Here is a 24,125-nt window from a genome sequence, read left to right as displayed (position 1 = left end):
GGCTATCCCTTATCAGAGGCGTCTTGTGTAAAGAGTAAGAACATCCAGGCTGACTGCTTCATAGCTAAATTCCACACAGACAACCCAAACAAGCCTGGAGGGGGAATCGCAACCCTAAAATCTATACCTGTACTCAAACTGTCTATGCTTTGCACAGGTCGCCTTCAGGAAGTGAGGGGAGCCGAATGTCAACTCACAAAGCATCCCTGGCCTGCTCTCAAGTTGCCATAGGCAAAGGGGATGGGAAAACAAACTTTTGCAGCTGCAGCAAGGGAGCACTTCAGTCAAAACGAAAGCACTTTCCAGCCACCTCTCTGTCAAGGCCATCTCTGTGGTTACCCACAGTGGCCAGAGGGGAGTGATCTCTACAAAGAATGTGACTGATAACACACCTTGGGGGGAGGGGGGAAACAGGGTCAGAGCCGGGATGTAAATTAAGTGGGGTCAGAGTTGGCTTCAGTTGGAATGTACCAACATGAAGTTCCTAATAAATAACTGGATTTCTTTTCAAGCTTGGCTTGAAGCTCATGATTTAATTAGGGCATCGGTCCAACATTGAGTTGGCCATGCCTACCTAGTCACATGACCATCAAGCCACACCCCAAAATAAGCCAGGCCCACAGAACAGGTAGTAAAAAATTTTAGAACCCATCCCTGATATGTATGTATGTTACAGCAAAAGGTTCTTAAACCTGAAAATCTAGGCAGGGCTGCTTCCAATTCACAGAGTGGAAGGCACGCACACCCTTGGACTTCTAATGCAGCTGGGCAGCTAGGTCCAGTATTTACACATTGTTAATAAGTGCACAGAAAACCAATCAAATTAAGGCACACTGCCATTTCTTTAACAGCTCTCTGCAAATGGCTTGAAACTTTCTAAATGCTAATATGGCGGGGTTGTTTCCTCATTTCCTCTTTGACAGAAAAATGCAGCCATAACTAATAGATCCAAAACAAGGCAGTTCCCCAGGGCATGGGGTAGAGTGAGAAAGGAGGATAAAAGCAGGCTCTTAAAAACTTCCATTTCTTGTTGCCCTCGTGTCACACCATCTGATGGTGTGTGTGGTGGGGGGAAGGGAAGCCCTTTGCTTCTTTCAAAGTACAAAGTGATTTTACAAGATAGTGGCTCAGCTGTTACTTAAGGGATTTCCAATGTCTTTGATATCAGTTATTATAGCCATAAAGCAAATTGGTCCGATGGATAAGCACCAATGTTACTTTATGGTGCATCATTTATTTTCTACTGTGTTTCCCTATCACTCAGAGACTTTTGTGATGGGGGGGTAAAAAATAAACAGAAGAAGAAAATAAATTAGAATTGGGGGGGGGTAGACAAGTTACCATGAGTTGCTCTTTTTTGTTTTGCTGTCCAAACATTATTTAAGTAACAGGATAAAACTTTCCTTTCATTCTTTTTCTAACTTCCTACTTTTCTTCATTAGCCCTTTCAGTAATTCTAAGTAATGTGCAGAAAATGCAGCTAGTAAAGCAATGGATTTTAAGCTTTACCATACCTTCTTAATTTAAATTATTTTTCGTAATGAGCAACAAGTAAGATAATTAGAACCTCTCCTGCTATTTTTACAAAGTGCTTGTAGCAGAAAGCACAAATTGATGCTATCATTTTGTCTATATTGTTAACTGAAATCTATTTTTCTCTTTAAAACAGAATATTTATAATATTATATTTTGATTTCTCAATGCTGACTCTGTAACCTAATTCATCAGAATAAAATTTTGGTTAAGAACTTTTTTTTAAAATTGACAATGAAGAAAGTAGTTTAGAAAATACAGGATATAAGTAACATTATACTGAGACAAGCAAAATATCCAAAGCAGTTATTGCCACCTGCAAATCTCCGGAACGTTTAAAAGTTTAAAATTTCTCTAATTTCTCTGGTTCTCTAACAACAACTCCCTCAATAGACATATTGACATACCACCGGCATACCAGGCTTTACGGCACCAGGAAAGACTTAAGGAGGACCGATCACTAAGACTGAATGGAGATTGGGGACAAATTTCCTCCTTTAGGCATGGAGATTGGCCCAATGAAGGTGTGATAAACCCTGATAGAGGGCAAGAGAGTAGGTTAGGGAAACAGCAGAATGAGGAAGATAGGAGGGGTAAGGAAGAACAACGCAGACCTATCACAAGATCATGGGCAAAACAAATGGGTTTAGAGGAGGCAACGTGTATAAAAAGGAAAGGCATTACAATGAGAGAGAGAGAGACGGGAGAAATACCTTCAAAGCAATGCCTGATAACCCTGCGTTACCCCCCCAGGGAGAGAAAGAGGCAACACACAATGGGGAAGGAGGCAGGGGGAAGTGCATCATCATCTGTTAGCATGACTAAGGCAGAAAAAAAGATAATTACAGGGGGAATGCAAGAATGGGGCCTGGTACACGCGCAATGACTAAATTGATCAGCATTACATAAAAGCAAGCAGCTCCTCAATGGGGATTTTATACTCTGACAAAGTCGGTAGGGGCCGATGAAAGCTTAGCACAAGTTTTAAAATAAAAATTTTTAAACTTTTAAACATTCCAGAGATCATGATGTCTATCGCCTCTTATATATATATATATAGGTATAGATATAATATAGATATAGATATAGATATAGATATATATACACACACACACACATACACACACACACACGCACATTGAAATACCATAATGGATACCTGCAGGCCCCAATAATTCCATGTCTTGGAAACAATACAAAATGTTTACTGCAAGTTGAGCAGAATTATTTTAAGTTTGCACTGTATATATATCACACAATCACAATGCTTGACTCAGCCTTCCATCCTTCTGAGGTCGGTAAAATGAGGACCTAGTTTGTTGGGGGCAATATGCTAACTCTGTAAACTGCTTAGACAGGGCTGTAAAGCACTGTGAAGTAGTATATAAGTCTAAGTGCTGTTGCTATTGTTTTATGTGCTATTTCAGATGTAAGAAAACTTGTTGAGTTATGAGGGAATCCAGCACAGATATACACATGAATACAATCTCAATTACGTTGTTATTCAAGAGCCACTGGCTTTAAAATAATGAACAATAAGAACCTTTGCCACAGCGGCTTCATGTCCATGATAACTGTAACAGTTATCAGATTTAAACACAGGAATTCCACAAATGTTCACACAGAATTCATCCAGGAAATGTAGGTGGGATATCTTCAGGAATGAAGTTTTATCTGGGTATGCTTTGCCACAATCACTGTGTATCATTAACAGGAAAGTCTGCAAAAGAAGTTATGTACAGGAAGTTCTCAACTTGCACCACAATTGAGCCCAAAATTTCCATTGTTAAGTGAGTTTTGCCCTATTTTACAACTTTTCTTGCTATTGTTAAGTGAACCACTGCAGTTGTTAATAATACTGTTAAGTGAATCGGACTTCCCCATTTGTCAGGTCGCAAAAGATAATCCACACATGACCTCTGGCACTGCAACTGTCATAAATACAGGTGACCAGACATCCCGCTTTTGGCGGGACAGTCCCGATTTTTAACAATTTGTCCCACGTCCCGCGGCGTTTTAAAAAAGTCCAGATTTTTGGAAAGAATTCACCACAAGCTAGGGAACGGCGGGAGAACGGGAAGGGAATATATGGTTTTCACTCACCCTCACCCTCTGCCTCTGTTTGATTGCTGGTCCCCGTTCGCTTACCCCGCCCACTCCCAATCTATTGCTGAGTCCCAGCTGATGGGTAGAGGAAAAAAAACTGTTTAAATTCTTGCCGCGGGGCTTCAAAGGGCCGCCCTACAGCTGATCAGTGTTAAAAGAAAACAAATGAGTAGACTAGTGCCTGCAAAAATAGAAAAAACAGCCTCTTTCAGCTTCAGCATAGGTTAATTACCATAAGTTGATTTGATCAGCCTCCCAACTCTCAGCTGATTTGCTCTCAGCTGTTTTGCGGAGGGCTCTTTTGCTAGCTAGCTGCAAAGAGGTAAATTGCTGGAGCAAATGTTTTTTTCCCCTAAGCTGAAAAAGCAAAACTGAAAGTAAAGCAGGGTCTTTGCTGCAACGTGACAAAATGAGGCAGAGAGAGATTTCTTTTTCTTTTTCTTTTTCTCACCAAAAAAGGTAGGTGCAAAACTGCAAACAATGGGAAATTTAGGGCAAAAAAGGAGGTTCAAGATTTTAAAACACAAAAGGAAAAAAGCTCTATTTAACTAGGGAATTGTAATAATTGAGATACTATTAATTGTATATTGTGTTGAAAGCAGAAATGGTTAAGTTGTGGTTTGGAGGAATATATGGTGGAAATTATTTGGTTTATTATTATTGGTAAATATCATTAATTAATTTGTAAGAAATTGGATTGCATGGAAATAATTGGAATATTCATGTTCATATTGATTAATATACAAAAAAGATAGTTATTAACTAATTGATTTATATTAAAATGTTGAATTTGTATTAAACAAATGTATTACATAATTACATAATTAACCAATGTGAGGATGGATCTAAAAATAGATGACAATGGGAAGGGGTATAATATAGAATAGAAGGGAAAAATTGAATTTGATTAAGATTAGAGATGAGGATGAAGGGTAATATTGGTTTTTTTAAAAAATAGATGAGGAATAAATATGGCAAAAAGGAAATATAGAAATTGTAAATTTAATTGAAATGACTAAACACTGTTTAAATTTGTGAACCGGCCAAATACCCTGTTCAAAGAAAATGCATTGTATGTTTGTATGTGTGTTTCTAATTATTGCTATTTATTCATATTTGTTCTCTTTTATTCTTTAAAGTTTAACAATTCATTCTTTATCTTAATATCTTTATATTTGTTTGGGGTTGGCTTTCTTCCCTTTCATCTTTTTTATTGTACAGCAATCTTTCTCCTCAAACCTACCACCTCTCTCTTTTCTTTCCTTATTTTCTCTTTTCCCCCCCCCTCTTCTTCTCCTCCCTACTTCCTCTTCCTTTCTCCTTCTCCTCCTCTCTTCCTCCCTCTCTTACCCTTAGTCCTACTCTAATTTCCCTTCCCTTCCTTCATCCCTCTCTATTGCTGTATCCTTTATGCATATGGACTACTCAGAGGGCTGAAAAAGTTATTTTTGACTAGCGCCCCCCCCCCGGCCCGGTCAATGGTGTCCCTCTTTACCAATGTTAAAATCTGGTCAACTTAATAATACATGCAGGTTGCCAAGTGTTTGAATTTTGATCACCATGGGGATGCTGCAACGATCATAAGTGTGAAAAATGATCATAACTCCCATTTTTTTCAATGCCGTTTTAACTTTCAATAATCACTAAACAAATTGTTGTATATCAAGGACTATCTGTATATAACCGTTATATGCAGAGAAATGCACATATCTGCTTATTTTTATTTTTAGGTGTGTGTGTGTGTATGTATGTGCACGTGTGCAAGTTTTGGAAGAATACCAAAGAATGAAAAAAAAAGAATAATCATTCCATAATGATGGAAAATTATTTGTATTCCCCATTTTGCCAGTCCCATTACTTTGCTGAAGAGCCATTTTAACTAGACTGATTTTCAACGTGTACTACAGATCATTTTTGCAAGCTTGTTTGCTACTGCAATTACTTTTTCTAACAAGCTAAATCAGAGCTTAAAGAAAATATGTCTGCTTATAATTACATGTTTATTATTTCAGTTACATGCCATGCAAATTTTTAAGATTTCCAAGATAAGGGTTTTTTAAAAAATCTACTTCACTTCCTCTGAGCATATTTTGTCTCTAAATCAATTTTCTTCAAAAGCAGGCAGGAATTTCTTTAGGAAGTTATATATGTAGAGCTGATTTCTTCCCATATTGAGAATTAAGTCTGGAGAAGAATGAAAATGTGTTAAACTCTACTCTTACCATTGTTAAACACTGACCATCTCTACAGAGTATGATTCTTGTGATGTAGAAAGATATAGGCAACACATAGAAAAAAAATATTGAAATGATTGCTTCAGTGGTATTTTTTATGTGCATTGTACCAGAATTCGCTATTAATTTATTGTGAGCTACATTGTGGAAATATTGCACTACAAAGTAATTTTTAGTTTTTGAAAATCAATCTGTTGATTAATCCAGATCAATTATTTCTTAACCTCAGCAACTGTAAGATCTCCCTTCCTGTATGTTGCTGAGGAATTCTGGGAGTTGAAATCCACACATTTTAAAAGCTACTGAGGGTGTAAATTCTACTCTTAAAATACACCAGGAAGTTCTCTGGTGCCATCTTGTGGTTTCAGAATAGGTTTTAAACAGAAAAAAAACACAACACAAATTTTATATCAACAAATCCAGGTATTTATTCAAGTATTGTTTAATTTTTTAGAATATGAACCTTTTTATGCCACATGATGTTATATATTAAGACTATCTTAACTTATTAAATAATCTTCTGCAGACTTAGAATTAAAAAATATATTTTCTACATGAATTTGCTTTCAACAGCCCTCTCATTTAGAAAATTTAATTCTACAGGCTTTACTGAAAAGGAAGATTTAATGCTTAATTGCAACTGTAGAACTGCATTAGTTCTGTAAAAGGGATTCTGCTGAGTGCATAGTGTTATATTGGGATCCTGTAAGAAAATATATATGGAAACTCTTTTGCACAGTTTTAAACAGTGATGGATACGTGACTGCATCATGATTTGTAATGTGGTTAAAAAGCTATGAATGGTGAGATGTCGAAGTTTGATCACAGGATGATGCAGATTGAAAATGGCAATCACTCTAAGGCTCTGAAAGAATCCAGAGTTCCCAGATATACACAGCTGTATATAATAGCTGGGAGTCTTAAATTTACAAAAACTAATTATCCTTTCCCACAGTAAAATAACTAGTATTTACCATTTGAACTTAGATTATTTTTTATTTTATTTATTTATAAGACTACAAACAAAAAACTAAAAAAAAAAAAACTACAGCTCATTAATTGCAGAAAAAGTGCATTTAAACTACTATTAATTCTCTGTATGCTTAGACTGCTTAAATATCATTTGACATCAGAGTAAATTAAACTATCTGAATAAAGACTAACAGTCCTAGCTTTCATTTTACCAAGCTTGATTCTGGAGTATATCAGTTGTTGCATAGTGCAGTTTAAGGCTAAGAGACATTATTGTTACTTGCATGGTTGGAATCATCAATAACATTCTATTTTATCTAAATAAACTATTGTATTCATTTACTTATTTTTTTGAAGAAAAAAACCCCATAGATTGCTTTTTAAGTTCCTTTAGGCCAACAAGATTCATCTTTAATAAGCTCTTTGGAGAAATTATTCCTCCAATACATAATAAAACTATTCTTTTGTAGCTGATTTGTAATGCTTCAACGTGCGAGCAGATGGATCAGTAGCCCTGATCCACCTTGGCATCCAATAGTGCGGGAGCCAAATGGAATGGCCCGGGTAGTGCTTCTCAAAGATCTGACGGTAAAAATATCCTTCTTTTGTTTTGGGAGGATTGAATGGAAATTTCTCTTCAGCTTTCTCCAACAAAAGATCATCAACCTATGGGAAGATATAAAAGGGTAACATATGAGGACCTCATCAGAAATTACTCCTTATTTTAAAAGTTACAAACATAAACTGATGTTTCTCTGCTCCATTTTATTTATTTTTTTAAAAAAAACACACTGCAGAATTCTTGGGACTAAACAACTTAGAAACAATGTATAGAACTCATAAGGACAAAGGTGTCCACAGTGGTTATTGACGTGTGTCATGATGCATTATCATTGTGCAGTTTTTTATTTTTCCCTGTAGATACCTCTGCCTAAGAGCCATTGAGAAACTCATTTGAATCTTCTTAAGAGTGAAAAGGTTGAAGAAATTATGGTGCAACAATCAGTGGACCAATTTTTCTCAGTTATTATCATTACTATTATTATAATATTAGGCCACCTATATTACAAGTTCTCTAGCAGAAAAATCAGAATTGTTTTAAAATAAATACACCAAAATACACCTAAAAATATGACACAAAATACATCTCAGTAAAAATGGAAACAGAAGTGAAAATGTGCAGAGGAACTTAGATCTGGCCTTGGGAACGGGGAAGAAATGACTGAATTTAAGGGATGACTTTCAGAAAAGAATACTCAGGTGTAAGACAGAGTAAAGAACAATTTTAACAGGCTTTAAACATTCTGTTATACTACCCTGTAAAGAACAACCCTGGAATTGCTGTTATGCCTATCTTAACCCTGTCTAATTTAAAGGGCTAACAAAAGATCCATTTTTAAAAATCCTTAAATTACTCCTGTCTTCCGGGAGCTCTAGTTGACATATCTGGAGATAATTGTCCTCTTTCATTTTATCTTCAGAATCATAATGTTTGGGAGCTGGATCAAAAGATAATGACTGCCTACAGTCACTCAATCAGTCTCATAGTCAAATAGATATTTGAATCTGGGCATCCTTAATCCAAGACTTACATATATATATTTTTAAAAAGAATAAATTTGGAAGCTTGATTATGTGTGCACACATATGTATGTAGGCATGCTACATGAGTAAGTGAATTTGATATATTTTGAGAATTTACAGAAACAATTCAATTTTTGTTGTCAATGCAACATTTATTTTTAAAATCAATTTAATTTAAATTCTTGTTTATGTTTCATAAACATTTTGAAAAACACAATTCTAAATGAAAATTTAGGTAATGTTGATGCAACTCAGGTTTTGAGATCCAGATCCTGAGCCACTGTATCTTATATCCTTCATTCCAAAAGCAAGAAAAATCAGAGTGTTTAAATAAAAGTATGATGATCAATTTTGGCCAGCAATAGCAATAGCACTTAAGACTTATATGCCACTTTACAGTGCTTTGCAGCCCTCTCTAAGCGGTTTACAGAATCAACATATTGCCCCCAACAATTTGGGTCCTCATTTTACCCACCTCGGAAGGATGAGTCAACCTTGACCCTGGTGAGATTTGAACTGCCAAATTGCAGGCAGCCAACAGTCAGGAGAAGTAGCCTGCAGTACTGCACTCTAATCACTGCGCCACCGCGGCTCATAAGTCAAGCTAGCCAAATCCTTCCCCCAAAACAAAGAAATTAAAAGTCATCCTCATCCACTCTGGGAGGTTGCATATGCAAAGCTGATGGGCTTCATGTGTTTCACATTTTTGCTCTAAATTTTTCATGATCTACTTTCAATATTGTCACACTAGCTCTATTATATGAATTAAATAGCCTTTTAGTCAGACTAGCTTTAAAAATTCAACCTGTTACCTGAAGCTCAATATAGTCTTGTAGCATAGAGAACCAAGATTTTTTGATAGAAGCTAAGCCATCACTGAAAGCTTCCTTGGGTCTCCAAAGTATTTCTTTAGGCAATAAGTTAGAATCTTCGAAGGCTTCCCTTAAGAGGTGCTTTTCAATCCCATTCTGTGCAGAGATAACATAATCAAGAACACATAAAAATACATTCCTAAGGAAAAAATATATCAGAAATTCTAAAAAATATTTCAGAAACAAATCAGCACAACAATCCCATATTCAGCATATTTTTAAGAATAATCTACCCTATCAACTTCAAGGTCTTTGGCATGGTTTCTTGCCATAGAATTTAGGTTTGAATGCTAAATCTGTCTGTTCAATTGAGATCTATTTAAAGAAATAGCAAAACAACTAATGATCACAACCTAAGGCTAAAAATCACAAGCATATACAAAGCTTCAGAGAATAATCAGTAAAAATTAAATGTAGACTATAGTTTCATTAGCTTTCCTCATTTGTCTAGTAGTAAAGTCTAGCTTACCTTTGGGATTCTGAGTTCTGCTGGCAAAGAAAGGTAGTAAGCAGTAAACTGGTGATCCAAAAATGGAACTCTTAGTTCAAGACTGAAAACAGAAACAAATATTATTGGTGTACAAAATAAGCATATAGATTTGAAAAAGGCACTTGGTGCAACTTATACACTAACAGAAAGTAACCCATGATTAAATCATGATTTATTTAAAACCACCCACTGTCTACCTTGCTTTGCAACATTAAGTTATAATTAGGGAATAAACCACGCTTCACCCAAAATAATATGAAAGCATTATAGCTTAGTATGATAAATGACACATTCCAAGTTTCTTTGATTTAACAATGCCATCTATTGGGGCACCAAAAGTGTTCCTTCTCTGTGGCAATGCCCTCTGAAAGACCAGTAGGGTGGAGGCCACCTGGGTCTCCAGAGCAACCTTGCTAGAAAGCAAGAACTTGTCCTCTAGAAGGAAGTTCCCTGGAGACCCAGGTGACCTCCACTCTACCGCTCTTTCAGAGGGCATTGAAGACCTGGTCCAGGTCTTTGGCAAAAGTAAGTGACTGAAGATCCTTTCCGAGTAGAGCATTGTGCTTCTTGTTATCCAGTTTTTGCCAAATTTTCTTTTTATTCTTTTATTGCTTTTGTAGCTTTTATTTGAGCACTGCCCAGAATCACTGGGAGTCTGGTAGCATAAAGATGTAAATAATAATTAAAATAAATATGAGAAAAGGCCATTGTTCAAGTGTAACTTTGATTATATAAATTGTCTATTAGCCTTTTCCCAAATCAGTACCCTTTCTATATACTACACTTCCTCTCATCTTCAGCCAGCAAGGCTACACAGGCAGAGATACATCTAATTTCCAATCAGGAAGGCTTTTCAGTTCTCCTCTTCAAAAAAAAGTAACTTGTTTTTTGCATAATACTTCCGAATAGTTCAATTGAGAATTATTTATTCGGCATTAAAGAAATAATTTCAACTGAACATACATAACTCTTTTCAATGATTAACTTAACTAGTGCTAACAATTTTTTTCCTTGTCTAATCATTAGAAATTACTTATAATTAAATTTATTCTGGTGGTGATCTGTTCTTTCAAATATATAAACATGGTGTTGTGCTGTATTCTCAGTGGGAACCAGGGGTGGGTTCTACTTACCTTTATGACCAGTTCGCAGCAGGGCCGCGAACCGGTAGTATTTATTTAATTAAATAAAACTATATAGCAAAATTGTACTTCACACAAAATACGGAAGACATTCCGAATAGTAAGCCTGAAGAATGGAGACAAAACTCTACAGATGAAACATGTTCTTCATCAAAAACCTTCTTCATTACAGAAAGTTCCTAAAAGGATCCTGGTGGAAATGTAGAAGCAAGGTGTGAGATCTATAGAGAGAGAGACCTGAAGGAATTAAAGGATCCACAGCTGAGCATTACCCATGGGCAGCAGTTGTCCTGTCAGCACGGAGAACATCAAACAGGTAGAGTTCTCTGAGAAGTCTCTCACTTTCCTCAGCAGCTTCTTCAGCTGTTGGTGCCTACAAGAGAGCATGGAAATTATTTTCATGCAAAGTAAGTTTGGCTGCTGCTATGCATAGCTGTGTGCGGTTCATAAACAGCACTGAAAATATTTCTTTTGATTCAGGAGCAATTGGGTTGCCATTCCACAAACTTTCAATGCTGAAGTAATGCTTGGTCCCAGAAAACGTATGGACTTTTGCATTAATAGAAAGTACTTCTACTCACAAACAACTAAATAAGCATTTTTGTGTGTTAACCTTCCCTACGCCTTCAAAAATCCAGAAAGACTAGATTTAGATATTCTAAAACAGTAATTATACAGAGTATCTCACTCTATACAAGCAGAAGTGTATTAACCTAGAAATACATCCAATATGGACACATATCTTGTTTAAAATGCCCCTTTTTCTCCTACCATTTGAAGTGCACAGAAACTCAGAGCACTTGTAAAAATTGTCTCAAGAATGTTTCACAGGGGATCATGAAAACTCTGACATTTCAACATCTATTATGTTGATGTTCAATATTTAGTCATTAAAATAATGATGATAATAATAATTTTAAAATCAATAACATAAGATATATAGGGTAAATAAGTACTCCACTGATATGCTTATTACTGCCATGCATGACCTTCTACCATAGCAGCAAGTATTAGTTTCCCTTAGATGACCATCAACAGCCTGATTTGATAGAGAAAACCATCAACAACCCCTCTTCTTGATCCCAAATCATACAGCTGTATTTAGTGACAGAGTGACATCAAGGAAAATGTGGACCTTCCCAACAACTTGGGATCAGTGGTGGGATTCAGCTGGTTCGGGAAAAATGGTAGTTAAATTGCTGGCCCACCCAGCCGGTCATTAGGGCAGAGAACCGGTTGTTAAATTATTTGAATCCCCCCACTGCCTGGGATCCCTCCCTCCCCTACAACTGATAGGACATGACTTCTAATCCACTGCTGCTGGATTTGGGAGGAGCCAAACCAAGGTATACCCACTTCCGCACCTGTAACTAAATCTAAAACAGATAATGGCGGCTTTCATGTCCTTTTCAGTTCTCAACTTTGGGTGGGAAAGAATAGTTTGTTGCTCAGTTCTTCCTGCATGCAAATGAAGTTCAGCTATGTTTATAAATATTAGCACCTATAAAGAACACTTTTAAAAGCATTCTCTTATTATGGTGCTTGGCATAGGCAAGAAATATTAAATTACCTTATGAAAATAGATATATCCTTGGGTCAACTCATCTGATCCTTCTCCTGAGAAAATGACCACACTATCTGTTTTCTTTCGGATGTATTTGGAGACCAGAAACATGGCTAGAACAAGAAACAATTTTTAATAAACAAAAATTGTTTATTAATTTCACACAAAACCTGTATGCAGTTGTATTTTTCGCAGTAACTTGCATGACATATTTCCTTTCATAGCCATTTAACAAAGATTATATAGAAATTTATTCTTTAAACAATACCTTGATTCAACAATCATTGCAGTATAATGCACCATTTGAGCTAGTTTGAGGATACAAACAGACAAACAGATACACAATGAGAGTTTTGGTAGTGCATAGGTAATTACATAAGTAATGCATACAAACTTAGGCACATTGGGTTGGTAGAGATAAACTTTCTCATCAAGTCCTTTTTATAGTATTCTTCCCACCCCGTCCCCCACCACCATCAATGACATGATCAAGATACCCTGATGAAGAAAAGTACTTACAAGGAGCTCTAATTGAACATTGGAGCCCCTCTGGATCCTTATTTTACCAACCTTAGAAGGACAGAAGATTGAGTCAATCTTGAGTCAGTCAGGATTGAAGGACTGTGGACAGACTTACCCTGCAATACTGCATTCTAACCATTGTGTCACCATGGTTCTTAAGCTTACTTCATGTAGCAACATCCACACATCCAGCACTATTAGATAGCTGGAAGTCTGGCACTTTTTCCACAAACTTAAATTTGGATTCCACTCAATGGAAGCAATACAGAGATGTATTAACTTAGGTAAGAACATAAACAAGGAAAGGGAATCTAAAATTGCATCATGTAGATAACAATCATGCCATAAGAGGCTGCCTTAAACACTAGTCCATAATAATCAATATTGTTTTCTCAGAATATAAGAACCGTTTAGGGTTTCAAACAGGAATCTTTTTCACCATAACTGGAAATGCCTGGCATATAACTTGAGACTTTCTATATGCCAAAATAGGGTCTACCAAGTAAATTGTAAATTTTCACAAGAGTATCTGTCCAATTTGATATGGAAAGTTTTATGACCATAAAGGCAGGATAACCTAATAATTTTCATAAATAGTACTTCTTTTCCATAAAATCATTAGTTGGTTATTCAGAAAAAAATCTTTTCCCACCTTCTTTTAATCTCGTGCTTTTCCCCCACCTCCATTATCAGTAAATATAATGCTAGGCAGAAAAATGCATGGAAGCTGCCCTGTACAAGAAAGTATTGAAAGATTTCTCTACTTAATTTATGCCTGAATTTATCCTGCTTCAAAGCAGGACTGAGTAGGAAGGTAGACCAACTTCCATAATTTGCAAACCTTACCCACTGACGCTCGTATTGTTGTGATGTCATATGTTTCCAAGGAAAGTATTACTTCTTCTAGTGACTGAATCCCTTCTTGAGAACTAAACATAACCTCATGATGCTCACTTCCAATGTGAGCTGCTACCTATTAAAAACAACCATTTATATTAAATTTGTTAAATTGAATTTTCATCCAGCATGTAGTCAATAGAAGTTGAATTCTGCAAAATATATTTTACAAATTAGTATGTTTTATTTTCCTCAATCCATTATGCTGCTGCTCTAATGGGGGTTACACAGAAGACTAAGGTGATCTTATTCAGCATCCAATTTCTCCCACTGGCCAATCAGCACTTTGTGAAAGTCAATAAGGCATGAATGTGCTAATGTTCCATCCTTGTTGCTAGCCAATAGAATATTGCTCCCAAGAGAGATCACAGAGAATTAGTTTAACAATAATATTTATCTTGTGCCAGAAAATGTTATAAAAATAATTATACAGCGCAGGACAAAGTATTCTCTTTGCTTGCTTGGAATTTACCAATCAATTTTGCGGAATTGCAACAAACCTGCTTTGAGCTGTGAAGCTATTCTATCTTACCAGCCTAGAACCTTACTTAAATGCAAACATGAAAGCTAAATTTCTAGAAAGTACTTTTTTGCCTCCTATTATTCTCCATTTGGTGTAAGAAAAAGTATTTACATGAAAAAACTGCTAAACCAATAATACAACTGTACCTTTCTTGCAGCCAGTAAATCAGGGCTATCTTCCATCCCAATAGAAAATGTTTGCAAGGGATAGGAAAATTTTTGCTCTTTTGTAAGTTTGATAAGTATGGCAGCCACCAAGCTAGAATCCAAGCCACCTAGTAAAACATGAATTGTTGTTGATATTATGGTTATCTTTTTTCTCTCATCATTTAGAAGTTTTAAGCAACTCAGATATTCTGCCTTTCTATCTGGAATCCTTTTTCAAAGGAATCGACTTTCTAATAAGTTTTAGAGTGTTCTGAAACTATCTGGAAAATTATCTGGCACATAATAATGACTATCGCTATATCATCTTTTAATTTATTCCTGGAATAAATTTTTGCAGTTTAAGAATTGGAAGACAACAGCTATAGAATTAGATAGAGCTTCCTGTCTAATTCCATTAGTTACAGCATATCAAAAGTTCTTTTGCACTGAATTAAGCCTTCATGGCTTCAAATAGACGTAATAAATTTATAAGGAATCGTCTTGCATCCTTTATCTAAAAAAGCACTGACCAGAGATTTATCAGTTGATATTGACAGAAAATAGGCTATCCTTATTGCTATGGAAAATGTGTATCTATTATTATACAGTTGGCTCTAAATAAAATATTTAAAAACAGTATCTATTAAACTTTTCCCAAATATAGATTTGTTGCTAATAGAATGAAAATACAGGTAGCCCTCGACTTACAACAGTTTACTTAGTGACCATTCAAACATCCCCATGGTCACTTAACTGGCATTCGGATGCTTGACAACTGACTCACAGTTATGACGGTTGCAATGTCTTGAGATCATATAATCCCCTTTTGCAACCTTCTGACAAGCAAAATCAGTGGGGAAACCAGATTCACTTAACATCCATTTTACTAATTTAACAACTGCAGCAATTCACTTAACAAATCTGGCAAGAAAAGTCGTAAAATGGGGCAAAACTCACTTAATAAATTTCTCACTTAGCAACATAAATTTTGGGTTCAATTGTAGTTGTAAGTTGAGGACTATCTATACTGCAAATACAGTGCAGTTGCGTAAGATACATTAAGGAAATTTGCGCTATCAAGTCAGAATTGACTTAGTATTGACAAGTCCATGTATTTTCCTTGGCAACATTTTTAGAAGTGATGTGCCACTGCTTTCTTCCTATGGCTGAGATATCTGGGCCAAAGTCATTCAGCTGGCTTCATGTCTGAGATGGGACTAGAATTCATAAATTTCTCAGTTTCTAATCCTTACCTTTAACCACTACACAAAGATGCCTCTCTATATGTTATATTAAAGGATCTGTTATGGCTGTGGTTGTTGTTTTACCTGATAAGAGACAACCAATTCTTCTATGAGACATCAAACGTTTTCTAACAGCATTTTCAAACAAAAGTCGAATGTTGCTTTTCACAGTTTCAACATCAACACCTAGCAGGAAAATTTAAGTTCCATTAAAATAGATGAAAAGGGAGGACAAAGTACTAATCCATTTTCTATTAACTACTTACAAAACTTCAAAATATTACCTCCTTGGAATAAAGTTAGCAAAACCAATAAAGTTGGTTCTTGGCCCAAATTCTAGTACTCACCAATCAATATTAGGTCAGATTCCTGGCAAGAAAGATCTGCCCTGTCCCCAGCAATATAGGGGTGGGGGAGATGAAGTAGAAAGTGACTGAAATACCCTGTCCTGAAGGGGCTGAATCCATCCCTTCTGACTGTGGCTTCTTTCCCCACAATCCACAGGATGTCTTCCAAACATAACAAAAGTTTCAGATGTTCCAAGAGCATGAAATACTCCGAGAGGAAGAAACTTATTCCAATAAAGGAGAATATTTGTAGCTAATGGTTGAAATGAGGGGAGTTCTCTGAGCTTGGTTGTTTTTCCACAGATGTTTCATTACCCAAACTAGGTACGATTACCTAGTCAGGCTAATTAAATGTCTGCAACAAAACAACCAAGCCAGGGAAATCACCAAAGACCCCTCAGACACATATTCACTGGAATGGAATACAACCTGCCTGACACGTGAACCTGCCTGAAAACTGAACAATGCTGTTACCTGAAGGCAAATTCTGTATTGTACTGTAGGCAGCATGCAAAGGTTCCTCTTTAGGGCTGTGAAATTTGACCACTTCCATTGATGCAACTTTTCCATTTAGCTTTAAGTCCAAGACTTCATAATGTCCAGGAAGAAAAGGCTCCACTTTGAGAGCACTAGACATATTGTGTTTCAAGTTGATCAGACCTACAAATATAGGATAGCACATAGATTGAGCAGTCGTTATTTTACACTTGGCCAAAAGTAAATACCTTTTTATTATATAACTTTTGAAAGTGTAGATTTCAGATTACCAACTTTAAAAGTGAGCTATGAACAATGAACAGGAGAACATTTATTTGTGTTATAAGCCTAGTTCAAGTTACAATAACTGCACTGTGCATGTGGCAAGAAATATAACATACCGTAACCCTTTCCATATCCTCTGACCAGGGGAAATTCAAAAGGTCTGATTATTATAGGCCAGAAGAGAGTTGTGTGTATATTCCAGTCCTCCTTCCATATTTACCTAGTGAAATTTTTAACCATGGAAGGTTGGACAGAAGATTCACAGAAATTTCCAATCTTCATAAGAACTTGGTTCTCTTGCATACACATTTAAGAAAGGGGAGCAAAAACATCAAAGAAAAAAGATATCACTGTTTTCAGAATTGTATTAACGTTAATTAATGCAGAGTCTGGTGTTTTGTTTTGTTTTTATCAAGATTATTGATCTATTATTTGAGATAGGAATTTACCAACCAGTTTGTTGCATGAGCCTGACATTATAGCTGAGAGATAATGACTAGCCCAAAATCACCCAGCCAGCTTTCATATCTAAGGCAGGACTAGAACTCACATTCTCCTAGTTTCTGGCCAGGTGTTTTAACCACTAGACCAAATTGGTTCTGAATTAACTTTAAATAATCATTTCCTTAAAGTTGAAGCATGTCTACTGTAGGCTTACATAGAAGCATTAAAAAGTAAGGTCTGATTTAATTAAGTGTATGCGTACATTCTTGTTATGCTTATTTTCATGTACGTCTATGACATTTCTTTCTACTAATTTTTTTTTGAAAGTTTGCAAGCCGTATGGAAATTATAGTTCAACAAGGACTTCTATTTCTAACATTTCTTTTAAGTACCCCAAAACTGAATCTAAAACAAAACTCATAATAAACAAGATCACTATACAATAATATTTTATTGCAAAACCAATGTCTTGTTTTCCTTTCATGGGTTTAACTTTCATGGGTTTAACTTTCTGCAGAAAGGTGTCACATCTCACCACTAGGAAGTTTCTGGTTCATTCCTTAAAAGATATTTTGTGGGATGAGGCATGATAATTTCAATATTAAGCAGGGTAACATTTACTCTATTTGAGAGTTCAGATTCAAGACTGTTATTAAAGGATAATTCTGAAAGATACAGAATTTGAGTTACCTTTTGCTTCAGAGCAAACACCCAGGAAGCCATCATCAGTTAGGACCCTAAACAATGGTCTAACTCCATATGTATCTCTCCCTAGAAAAACCTTTCTATTTGCGCTGTCAAGCAAAATGAATGCAAATACACCATCAAGCATGGAGGCAGTTTCCTCTATTCCTCCTTTGTCATAAAGATGAAGAATTACCTCTCCATCTACTAAGGTCTGGTACTCAAATCCAAACTGTTTTTGTAGCTACAAGAAAAGAAACATATTTAAAGGGGTACACAATTAGAATACGGAGGAACAGACACAAAAAGCATGTTTTTAACAGCCTACCACCAAACTACATTAATAAGACCCCCCAAAAAATTAGAAAAATGCATGCTTCCCTTTAGTGAAATCAGATCTCAGTTTCCTATGTATTCCTTTTTTCATAGATTATTTATCACAGATTATCTCTTAGTTTGAAGAGTTCCCCTCTATGGATAGGGCACTGAAGTCTGGCAGAAATGCTGAAACTTTTAGCCAATCTACTATTTCCATTAACCTGCAATAGGAGGCTCTAAATATACAGATTTATATAGTTGTACAAAAAATGCTGTGGGAGGAGAGCATATCGCAGGAGTAACCATATGACTGAAGCCCTGATTTTCCCCCCCTCACACGACAGATGATCCTGCTGGGGACCAAAGAGGCCAATTAAACATATGATTATGAACAAGGTATAGGGCATTACACTGGAATGCCCAACCAAGAAAATTTTACTTCTTGTGTCCGTTGATCTTTGGGGAAGGTGTTCCTTAAAAAGTTGTTTCAGACATTTCAAGCACTGAGTATTAGATTTTATTTGTTTCAGGATTTGACATTCCCTAATGGAGGCTTCCATTTCTGGGCTTATATTTATTGTAGTCTTCATTCTTTTAATGGAATGTTATATTGGGGAGAGAAATATAATAAATATTACGTTAAGTGTAATCTTAAAGAGGGAGAATGATAAATGATGACAAATTTATTTGTAACTTGACAAAATAGAAAAACATGTTTGCCCCTGCTAATCATTCAATATATTTTAGAGGACACCAATACAAGTATGAGATTTTATTGAATGCTTAATATTAAATTGCCATTTTCTATGGCAAGTTTTAGTCTTTTATCAAACATTTGCTTCATTTACATTTTTTGCCATGAATAACCAATTACCCAAGCCTAATATTTTTGCAATTTCTCAAGATGTCAGATTCAAGGGAAAGGTCTGGTGTTAACATTAGGATATGGACAATATACTGCCCATTTTTAATGTAAGGAATTTATATGCTGTTTTTCAGTTTTCCCAATCCATTTTATAAGAACATCTTGAGCCAATATATAAACATGTTAAACATGCATAACAATCTGTTCAGACACCAGATATTAGGGAATGCTACGAAAACCATTAAAATGTAGTTCTTATCATATCTGTACCCGTCTGAAGTTGTAGATCTCTCCATTGTAACACAGCCACAAGTAGGGAAATTTTTTCACCCTTAAAGGCTGCATTCCATATAACTGATCAACAATTGCTAGCCGATGGAAGCCAAAGCAACAGTTGGTAAAGCCATTGACATTTTCAAACCGGAAAGCATCTGGACCTCGGTGGGCTATTTTCATAGCAGAAAGACACTGGGCAGAGAGGCATCCATCACTTCCGAAAAGGGCCCATATGCCACACATGGTGATGATGATGAATAAAGGCTACTGAGGAAAAAATGAACAAGGAAGATAGGTTTTTTAATGTTCTGAAATGCATATCTTTACACCATCCCATGAAAATAAATGTAGCATGTAACTTGTCAATAGAAAACACATCACACACAAAATTTCAATATTTCAGGGGTCTACAAACTTGAGACCTTTAAGATTTGTAGACTTCAACTCCCAGAATTCCCCAGACAGCATGGCTGTCTGGGGAATTCTGGGAGTTGAAGTCTACAACTCTATGGCTGACAGAGGAATTAAGGAAGTCCACAAATCTAAAGTTACCAAGATTAGAGATTCCTGAAATATTTTGTGTTATTTAAACTAGTTTGCATTAATTTCATATTAGTTAGTAATACCAATTTTGATGTTTTTATTCTGCTAGTTTGATTGTCAGAAGAAATTTGTCATGCCTGGAAACCATATTACTTCTGTGCCTTGAGGATCTAGGCCTACCACAATCATACCATGGGAAGTTGGGAGGGGGGATTGCATGAGTGAAGTAGAGATAGCCATAACAAACTTCTCTATGAGAAGTTCAAGGCCATGGTGTCTGACAGCTGTGCAAAGAAGAAATTGGAGGATGTCTTCTGTTCAGGAAAGAACTGATTAGAGCTGTGTGGACATGTGGGAGATGTGGGCAAGGTCTTGAACTTTCTTGTGGGTGAGGAAACTCCGGAAGCTTTCAGATTCAGGGTTTTCCCAGATGTGCCAATATGACATCCCTAATAAAAATTAGCTTTGAGGAACTTCAAGCCTTGGAGTTTGATTTCATTGGGGGTGTTACTTGGAACCCTGACATTTGTGTTGTTTCATTTCTGTACATGCCTAATTCCAAAAAGTTATGCAGAGTATAGTATAAACATATTTTGATCATATTTTTCCCGTTATTCCAGCAATTGTAATGAATTGTAATTAATTATAATTAAGCAACTTTCCTATTGCAGTTGAAACTTTTCTATAGTTTGGCAATGCTTTCAAATAAGTGCTATCTTGCTTGACATTGAGTCAAGCTATTTAACAAAATATCCTCATCCATTAACTCTTCAACATTTCAATTTTAATCCATTATGTCATGATGGCTGTTTATTTTAAAGCACAAGAAAAAAAAATAGAGAACTCCTTACCTTCTTCCTAATTATGATTAAAAAATAGAATCTGATGGCAATGAAGTAACATCTACCTTAGAATAGACCAGAACTAAGAGTCATTAATAATAGATGAATAAATCCTACATACATTGTTCAAGGAAGCATGCAAGGATAACTCTTCACTTTTTCTTCACAAGACATCTGTGACTGTGAAATAGCTTGGGTTGGAAGAAAGTAACTGGCCCAAAGCTTCTCAATCACTTCTTTGGTCATGGATTTGGTTTTACCATTCCAGAACCTAGCCACTTATCAACCTGCCCTAAAATTTATCAGTTTTTCATGTGTCTTGTCTACTTTCACATTAATTTATGAAAGTTTTGTATCTTCCTACATGTTTTATTGTAAACAATTGGTGCATATTTCCATATAATGCTAAAAACTGTTCCCATGCAAGACCCATGGAAGGAAAACAGCGTTCTAATCTTATTATTGGTTTTAATCAAATAGTCCTTCTGGCTGAATTAAATTAAATGAATTAGTGAATGAATTGATGAATTAGATTATGGCAATATCCAACTAACCTGTCACTAGGCCTGAAAGCCAAGTATGGTTAGACCAAATTAATTCAGATGGAAAACCACCAAAAAGTGCCAGAGCTGTATGTTTGTATTGGTTTGTATTTTTAATTTTGGGCCAAATTTATATATATTTTAACTGTTTTTAATATTTGTATTTCATGTTTAATTCTGGCTGTACACCGCCCTGAGTCCTCAGGGAGAAGGGCGGTATATAAATTTAAAATAAAATAAAATAAATAAAATAAATGTTCAATGAGGAAATTGGAAGACATCTTGGAACAAAGCACTGCCAAGCAACATCCATACAGTTGGCAAAAAAACTGCATGGATGAATCTGTAATGTCAGAGGGCAAAGCAGACTTCTTTTTTATAAAGCACAGTCCTCAAGTAGTCCTCAACTTACAACATTTAGTGACACTTCAAAGCTACATCACTGAAAAAAGGATTTATGACCATTTTTCACACTTACGACTGTTGCAGCATCCCTGTGGTCAGGTGATCAGAATTCAGACACTTGGCAACTGATTCATATTTATGACAGTTGCAGTGTCCCAGGGACATGTGATCCCCTTTTGCAACCTTCTGATAAGCAAAGTCAATGGGTAAACCAAACTCACTTAACAACCCTGTGACTAACTTAACAATTGCAATGATGAATTAACAGCTGGTCTACGATAAAAAGTGTCCTCACATACTGTATAACAGTATGGTATGCTGGTCTAACAGCTGGGGACAGGAAGGCACTACAGAGAGTGATCAATTCGGCACAAGAAATCATTGGTTGCCCTCTAACACCACTAGATGACATCACCAGGTCTCGATGTTTCATTAGGGATGATTTGCACCTTGGCCAGTGTCTCTCTTTGCTTCTATCATTGGGCAGAAGACATCGAAGCATAGCCAGCAGGGCAAACAGGTTTAAAAATAGCTTCTACCCATGGGTTGTCAGACTCAACACAATCACTCCATACACATACAGAACCATATGATTAGTCTTCCCCCCCCCCCCAATTACTTGTATAGGGATTATTCTATTTATATAGGGATTATTCTCTATACTATTTAGGCTAAACTATACTGTGGCAAGAAAGGTCATAAAATGGGGCAAAACTCACTTAACAAATATCCCACTTAGCAACAGAAATGTTGAGCTCAGTTGTGCTTGAGGTCTACCTATATTCTGCTTTAAAGAAAAAAAACTGGCTAAGGGCAAAACAGGAAAGGTATGAAAGACAGTATCGGGAAGATATTTTAATGTTAAAAGAGACAACATAGTGTGAATGTGTTTGGATGTGCTTTCCAACGTTCTATATCTCCACAGCTGAGATATAGAACGTTGGAAAGCACATCCAAACACATTCACACTCCTGGCTAACTACTAATTGCATGGATTTGCTCACACCCTGAATTCAGGCAACACCCTGTGCCACAAATTAGCCAGCAGCTAGTTTTGAGCTAGCCTGTTGTGCTAACCCCACCCCTAACATAACAGTTTACATTCTCCTGCTTTTTCCTCTTGCACAAGTGAGAACCAGCATTAGGTATAATTAGAAAGTAGTCTTTTTTTAATCTATTGAACCAGATGTTGTTTGTTTACAAAAAGTCTGACAACCAGAAATCCTGCAGTTTTCTAGTTAATGACTCGTTCTTTTGTTTGCATTCCGTACTTTTAAACAATTAATTACGGTCACTTCCGATTGGTCTATGAATTAGAACAAATGCTCCCCGACGGCCAGCAGGAAGACAACCCGTTGCAGCGGGAATACAGTTGGTACCTGAATAGTAGTGTTTTGCAGCTCTGAATGGCACAAGGGGGAGTTCTGGGCATAAACAGAGTGGGTAGAAAACTAATAAGTCCCGGGTCCATACAGCCCAGCCTTGAAAAGGGATCCCTTCGCTGGCTTACCCTTTCAACTTCAGCTCGGATTTTGCACCGGGAAAAGACGCTTTCACAAGCGAGAAGAGATCAATCACTAGCAGGCTCGATAGGTGAACCGCGTGCTCTTTGGCCGAGCTCAAGAGAAAGGAAAGCAAAACGCGAAAGCCAATCACAACCCGCTCGCCTATTTCTTCTGTAAGACTGAGCCGGATTTCATCAGCCAGCGGTCCGCCCACCGCCCGTGCCTGGGACTTCCTCGTTCGGTTGCCCGCAATGCATTGGTTGGACGCTTTCCTACGCCGCCGGCTCTTGTTGGGACGGGTTCCCGTTTAGCTTTCCGGAAGCTATCTTCCAGCGGATGGGAGAAAAACCGCGACATTTCTAAGTGCAATTCTGCTATGAAATTAGAACTACCGAGAGCAACTCAGCACTCAATATGATCTGGTGCCGCTAAGGATGATGCCACTGGGGGAAAAAAGCATCTGTCCTGGAGATGTGTGTGAAAATTACTGTTCAGTAACTCCAGTATATCATCTGAATGCAGAAGAGGGATGCGGGAGCAAGAGGCCATTTGGCCCGGGCCTCGGGCCAAAAGAATCACTTGTTCTTTTTATCCATTTATCCAAACAAAGGGTCACGCTGTTTGGGATGGTGTGCCTTGTTTTTTTTCCACGGGTAATTGTTTTATCATTAAGACTAGACCTAGTCTCATGCAGAATGTAGTCTGGACTTTTGTTCTCTGAAAGATCTTGTGTATTAGACCAAGATCTTAATTCCGGAAATTT

At 36.6% G+C, this 24,125-nt stretch overlaps 1 protein-coding gene across 2 annotated transcripts; it reads right to left on the bottom strand.

Moving 5' to 3' along the window:
- Positions 1-6,276: 6,276 nt before the first annotated feature.
- On the bottom strand, positions 6,277-23,636 carry ASNS (asparagine synthetase (glutamine-hydrolyzing)). Of its 2 annotated transcripts, none has more exons than XM_034402566.3 (12): positions 23,368-23,636; positions 19,520-19,792; positions 18,073-18,310; positions 16,651-16,836; positions 15,914-16,015; positions 14,586-14,713; positions 13,866-13,992; positions 12,504-12,610; positions 11,206-11,306; positions 9,771-9,852; positions 9,242-9,397; positions 6,277-7,511 (listed from the first exon to the last, which is right to left on the bottom strand). In XM_034402566.3, the coding sequence occupies exons 2-12, from the start codon at positions 19,766-19,768 to the stop codon at positions 7,302-7,304; spliced, it is 1,686 nt and encodes a 561-aa protein (XP_034258457.1). In that variant the 5' UTR covers positions 19,769-19,792; positions 23,368-23,636; the 3' UTR covers positions 6,277-7,301. The 2 variants fall into 2 exon arrangements, with proteins under 2 accessions (XP_034258457.1, XP_034258458.1); XM_034402567.3 differs by having other exon boundaries at positions 19,520-19,789; positions 23,368-23,587.
- Between the last annotated feature and the right edge of the window lie 489 nt (positions 23,637-24,125).

The sequence above is a fragment of the Pantherophis guttatus genome, chromosome 4 (genome assembly GCF_059756535.1).
Source record: "Pantherophis guttatus breed Tessera chromosome 4, ASM5975653v1, whole genome shotgun sequence".
NCBI classification, from domain to species: domain Eukaryota; kingdom Metazoa; phylum Chordata; class Lepidosauria; order Squamata; family Colubridae; genus Pantherophis; species Pantherophis guttatus.
The sequence above is the reverse complement of the archived record's forward strand: the minus strand, read 5'-3'. Positions and strand labels throughout refer to the sequence as shown.